The following is a 6,000-nucleotide window of genomic DNA, read 5'->3' on the forward strand; positions in this document are numbered from 1 at the left end:
CTCATTCTGCAAATACCCACCAGTACCCAGAATACCATGTTGATTCCCATTCCACGTCTTTACCTAGGTTATTTTCTCCATCAAGATCGCTCATCCCCTCCTTGCTTTTACACCCGAAAAATAACTAGTTATTTGTCAAAACTCAGCTCACACCTCACTACCTCTCTGAAGCCTGTGCCGACCTTTCTGCCCTCAGCTCCTCTTCCTCTTCTTTTCCCATGTGACTCTGTACTCACCTCTATAATAGCTGCGTTTCACTCTCGTTCATAGGTGTGTACTCATCCCCTGCTGAAATCTTTTCCTTTCTTGAGAGTGGAGGACTTCACCTTATTAATTTGGGAATTAGCACACGTGGACACTCACATGTTTGCAGGTGGACTGACGAATGAATGGAGGAGTAGATGGTGAAGGGTCATGCAAAGATTCTAGGCAAGGGTATAATAAGATAAGATTTGCATTTTAGGAAAAACACTATGGTGTCAGAGCAAAGAGCTGGAAGGCTGATAACAGAAGCTGGAGAATATTACAAATAATCCAATGGGGGTATATGGAGAAACAGGGAGAGTAGCGGTAGCAAAGGAGAGAAGGGAATGGATTTGAAAAATACATACAGGCTGAACACACGGACTTCAGTGATCAGTCGGGTGGACAGCGGGAGCGAGTCTGAGAAAAAGGAAGGCGTCAAGGATGACTGCCAGGTTCCTCACCTGGGCGACTGGATGACTTCTAGTTTAAAATATCTATACATTCCAATCCATGGTATTATGCCAGGCAAAGACACACAGGACAAAGTGATGAGTTACATGTGTCTGCACGCTGTTTCCTTTGCTGTCTCTCAGAACCACGTTTGCCCCATGAGTGCAAATTCATAGATGGAGTCACCACTGTGTCTCTCTATTACCACCATTTACTCTAAACTTTCCCCAAATAGATGATGGATTAAAAATGGACAAACAACATTCAAAGATATATGTCACCTCATATTTGAATAGCTCCTCTATTAAACTAAAGGGCAGCTAAAACAGGAAACCAGGAAACATGGCTGCCTGGTAAATCTAAAGAACAGTAAGAGAACAGACTCTCTTAATCTCCACCGATTTATAAAGAGTGGAAGAAAGTATTTGGAGCAGGTCATCTCTTGTTCTTACCAGCCATCTCACCAGTAGACTGGGATATATACACTTGAAACTACATTTTATACCATTAAAATACCATTATAATCATGGTTTTTGCACAGTTAACAGAAATGTTTCTTTACCAGGAACGTAAATTTAAACATACTTTTCTTGCTTCTTGGCAATGAAAACACGGGTTGACCAAGTAAATCCATCCTTGAAGTACCTCATTAATCACAGTGCACTTGTTCTTGGCAAGAACCTTAATGTGCTACAAAAACTGTTATTAAAGTAAGATTTGGGGATTCCCAGGCTGGCAAGGAATTAGTTAGTTACACTTCTTTAGAAATTGCTTTCTTATATATATATTTTTTATTATTAATGGTCTCGTTAGACTTATAGCTCAAAGTAACTTTCCTTTATTACTTTAATGTGTAAACTCCAGCCATTCTAAAGCTTATTTAAAATCATGAGCAGCAACTTCCAAAGATGGCCTGTCCCCCTGGGTCAGCTGTAGTTGTGCAGAGCTTCCCAGAAATGGTTTGACCTTTGTGCTAATGTGAGTCTAGCACCCCTACCCGATCGCTCAGGCATTATGGTTTCAGACTCTAGAAATTAGTAACGCAAATCTTCACAGCAGCACATGGTATTCACAAGTACACTATTTTGTATCTACAGCTAAAGACACAGATTGATCAATAGAGCCTGGTGAGTAGAGAATTATGTAAACTTGAAGCTCTTGAAAAATCATTTGTCAAAAGTTTAAGATTCTGTAAGGTCAGAAAAACCTGTTAAACCCCAACATATGGAAAAGTAAATGTTGCATTACAAGAAGTCCTCACTCATGTTCAAGGGCAACACAGGAGATACAAAGCAGGAGCACCAACCAAGGTTGTCTCTAACACTTTCTGAATATACAATACATAAATTACCAAAAATTAAAGGCCACTAAATAGCATCATACTATAAAATCAAAGCTATGAATGTTCTGAGCAAATTCCTGTAACAGAAGAATTTTTTACATTCAGTATATACTTTGCCGTCAAATTGAGCACAGATTGTATTGCTAAATGTTTTAGTGGATCCTGACAGGTCAAAATAATCTATCAGGTTCATTAGGTAATAGAATTAATTATATATCAACTCAGAGGGGATTAACAGGAAAAGCATCAGTAGTATTTCTCTAAGTCTAGCATTTAATGCAGTAACCACTTCTACGGCGACCTGAATCTCACACACAGTATACCTTTTGATGTAACAGTGATGCTACACAACGTCCTCCTTGTGTAGATTGTAAAATGGAAAGTTGGCTGGAATATTCCACCTCATGCTACATGTTCACATCAATCTGGAACCGTAAAATTTTCCAGACACCAGAGCCCCACAGATCGTAGACTCCACCAATTTCCTGACTACTACGTGGTCAAATTCCAGGGTCACCTATTCACAAAACCAGCCTCTTCGCCTGTGTTATTTCAAAAAGTGTTTCTGAGTGCTATGTTTGGAGGACATGCCTCATTTCTAAAAGACGCTTAATTCATGTGTTCAAACCTTTTTTACTAGGAAACAAGGAACCTGTCAGTGAGTGCCTGCAAATTTCTGTACTGTCCTCCTACGGCTGCTGCCTTCTTTCTATTTCATTTTAACTTAAAGAAGCAGAAAAGGGGAACTAAAAAAAAGAGGAGAAAAAGAAGAAAAAAAGATGAGGGTGTAACGGCATAAAAACGACGTTAAAACGTCCACATAAACCTAACTCTAACAGAAGACTGAATGAATGGACGTTGTGGGAAAAACAGTAGTAAACTTTAAAGCCACTGAAAGGTTTCAAATGCCTAAGGGAAAAATAAACATTTGCTTCCAATCATTTTCTCATTAAGCATTCTATGCTAGATGGTGAAGCCTTACTTAACACACACGCTCTGACTCCGAGCCACCACTGCCAACTTCGCCCACTGCCTGATCCCATCCCGGGCGGCGCGCCTGCCCTGCACCTGGGCCCGCGCCCCTGCACGCGGGGCTCCCCGCCTGCTTCCGCCACTGCACCAGAGCAAGCATCCCCTCGCCCGGCCCTGCTTGTCTCCTCCGGACCTCGGCCACCGCTGTAGCAGGAAGGACTACGTGCACTGACAGACTTTCCGTTAGTGGCGGTTGAGGTGGCGGCGAGGCGTGTTTCCGGGAGCGCTGGAAACCTAGCTGCTGTCCCCCCGAGCGGCAGGCTCCCCAGCTCCACCCCGGGTACCAGGACCCGGGCCTGCGCCTCCCCTCTCCCCGCCGCGTCTACCCCGCCATCACCTCTTAACCTATCCAACACACTCTCCCGAGCCTCACGCGGGCGCACCGCCTCCCTGAGCCTTTCCCAGCTTCCGGGCGCCCCCTTCGGTTGGTTGGAGTGGACAGATCTCTGGACCTAATCGCTCCCAATTATCCGCGCAGCCAGAGTCCCGCGCCTGCCTGGCTCTCCCCGAGGGCGCCCAGAGCGGCCCGGCCCCTCACCGGGTGCGCCGGGGGCGGGCGGGGGGAAGGGCTCGGTCCGCAGAAGCGGCAGAGGTGGGGCTCAGCGAGGTGGAAGGCTCCAGGAGGAAGACCTTAAACACGTGCAGAGAAATAAAAGCCACCACGTGCGCGCGCGCGCGTGTGTGCGCGCGTGTGTATGTGTGTGTGTGTGTACGCGCGCCCAGCCAGGGCGTGGGCGCCGGGCGTCCCGGGGGACCAGGCAGGAGGGCCCCGCCGCCGCGGTGGTGGGGGGCGCGCAGAGGGGCGCGGGTACTCACACGAAAGCGTGGTAGACGAACGCCCAGCCGCGGGGTCTCTCCAGCACGTTGTACAGGTAGTTCTGCAGCCGCCGGTACTTGACGTTGCGCCGGCAGCTCTGGCCGCTGCTGTAGGAGAGCGGCTTCCCCAGCAGGCTCATCCGGGCGCCCTGCTTGCCCCGCCGGCTCTCCCGCAGGCCGCCGCTGCCGCCGCCCAGCGCCGCCGCGCGGGGGCCCAGCAGCAGCAGCCCGTCGCCCCCGGCGGCCGCCGAGTTCAGCAGCGCCCTGGCCCGGCCGGACTCCACATCCTTCATGCCGCCGCCCGCGCGCCCCCCGCCCGCCGCCGCCGCGCTGCTCCTCACCCAGAGACCGGCGGCGCCGCCCTCCTCTCCGCCCGCGTGCTGGCGGGGCATGGCATCACCGCGGGCACCACGAGGGGGGCGCCACCGGCGGGCGCCGCGGCCTCATGCGCTCCGGCCGCTTTCGAGGAGGCAGTGGCGGCCGACGGGGCGGCCGGCTGCCGGCGACCTGCGCGCGGAGATCGGAGGAGCAGCGGGGACGCAGGGGGCGCGCAGAGGGCGCGCAGAGGAGGCTGAGAGGTCCGGGGGTCGAGCAGCCTTCAGCTTTGAATGCGAAATCCGGACGTGTCGGGGGCGTCACTCCAAGCGGGCTTCTCTGGCCCCCTCCGTTCCCGCGGCGGATACTCCCTCCTGGCGAAGCGCCCCCGGGGCTGGAGCGGGAGCCCTCTCGCGCGCACGCCTGGCCCCGAGCTCCCCACGCCGGAGGGGACCGGGGCTTTGGAGGTGTCCTGAAGGGGCAAGCCCGCCTCGCGCCCAGAGGAGGAACGCGAGAGGCAGGCGCGGTTCCCTCCCGCCGCTACGCCGCTGCGCGGGCTGGTGCGGCCGTCCTTCCGCGAGGGGTGTGCGCGGGAACGGCCCGGCCCTGCCCTCCAGGTACCAGCCAGTACCCGGGCGCGCGGGCCGAAGCTCCGGGCGGGGGCGCTCTGATCCCCGCGTTCAGGGTGCAGACCCGCAGGACACGGCTGCCGAGCCGGCGAGGCGGGCACGGGGCATCTTCCCGCCGCTCACTCCGGCTGGCGGGCTGTGGCTTTCCATCCCAGCATCAGACAGCTTAGCTGGATAGCCTTCCCAGCCCGGGGGGGGGGGGGGGGGGGGGGCGGGGAGTGTGGGGAGGGCGTCGAAACTCCAAAGTGGCTGCTCCGCAGTGAACGAGTGGCCTGGGGGTTGCGCGTGACAGCCGCGCGAAGCAGGGGAGGACAAACCGGGTCCCTCCGTCAAGAAATGTTCCTTTAAGTCCGAGAAAGTCATAAAACGGCGAAGTCTCGGCAGTGGCGGCGGCGGCCTCAGAGTCTGGGGGAAAATGCTCAAGGATGGAGAGCCCAGGACACCGGCCAGGCGGGGTCCCCGCCCCACCCGCGTCTGCCACCACTTACGCGGTGAGAGGAATGAGGAGCTGGGTCTCCAGCCGCCTCCGACACTAGGGCGGCGGCCCCAAGCCCCCAGTCTCCGGGGAGGAGGGAGGCCGCGGGGCCCCCAGCTGCGCCTCTGGCCTCCTGTGAGACTGAGTTAAAAAACATAAGCCGCTCAACTTCGCAGTTAGCTGCGGAAGCCTAAAGGAAGTCGGGCTTGGGAACTTCTTCCAACAGAGTGGAACCCCTTCCCCTCCCCCAAATAGGAAGGAAAGGATCACAAGTTAAACTGAAGGAATAGCTGAGGTTCCACCGCAAAGCCAGAGCAGATGGTTCCAAGGTAGTGCGTCCAAGTGCCTCTTCCTTCCAGAAGCCTAAAGCCGAGGCGCGAGTCCGATGTCAGCTGTCCCCGCCCCTCGGAGAGAGATGCTCTGCGGGCTCCACTCCGTGCGCACACCCGCAGCAGCGCCTGTCTGCCTGCGGCAGCCGCTGCACTTCCACGCTTTGCTCTTGCTTTTTATTGCCATCGCTGGGAGGTCAGCGCAGCCCTCTAGGCCGCCGGCGGGCCCCCGCTTCTCTCCCTCCTTGTCCCCACGCCTGGCGGCGGCGGGCACTTCCCCGCGGCGCTCGGTGCAGCTGGCGGCGGCGCCACGTGACTGCCGAGCACCAGCCCCCGGAGCCGCTCTCCCGTCCCTCAATTCACTCC

General features: G+C 54.8%; 1 protein-coding gene across 1 annotated transcript in view; it reads right to left on the reverse strand.

Moving 5' to 3' along the window:
* Positions 1 to 4,278, reverse strand: part of KCNQ5 (potassium voltage-gated channel subfamily Q member 5) — a 535,817-nt gene extending 531,539 nt beyond the window's left edge. The window contains exon 1 of the mRNA XM_057738358.1: positions 3,887 to 4,278. Within this exon, the coding sequence (XP_057594341.1) occupies positions 3,887 to 4,278 (392 nt within the window). The remainder of the gene's footprint in view (positions 1 to 3,886) is intronic.
* Between the last annotated feature and the right edge of the window lie 1,722 nt (positions 4,279 to 6,000).

This window comes from Hippopotamus amphibius, chromosome 6 (genome assembly GCF_030028045.1).
Source record: "Hippopotamus amphibius kiboko isolate mHipAmp2 chromosome 6, mHipAmp2.hap2, whole genome shotgun sequence".
In the NCBI taxonomy this organism is placed as follows: domain Eukaryota; kingdom Metazoa; phylum Chordata; class Mammalia; order Artiodactyla; family Hippopotamidae; genus Hippopotamus; species Hippopotamus amphibius.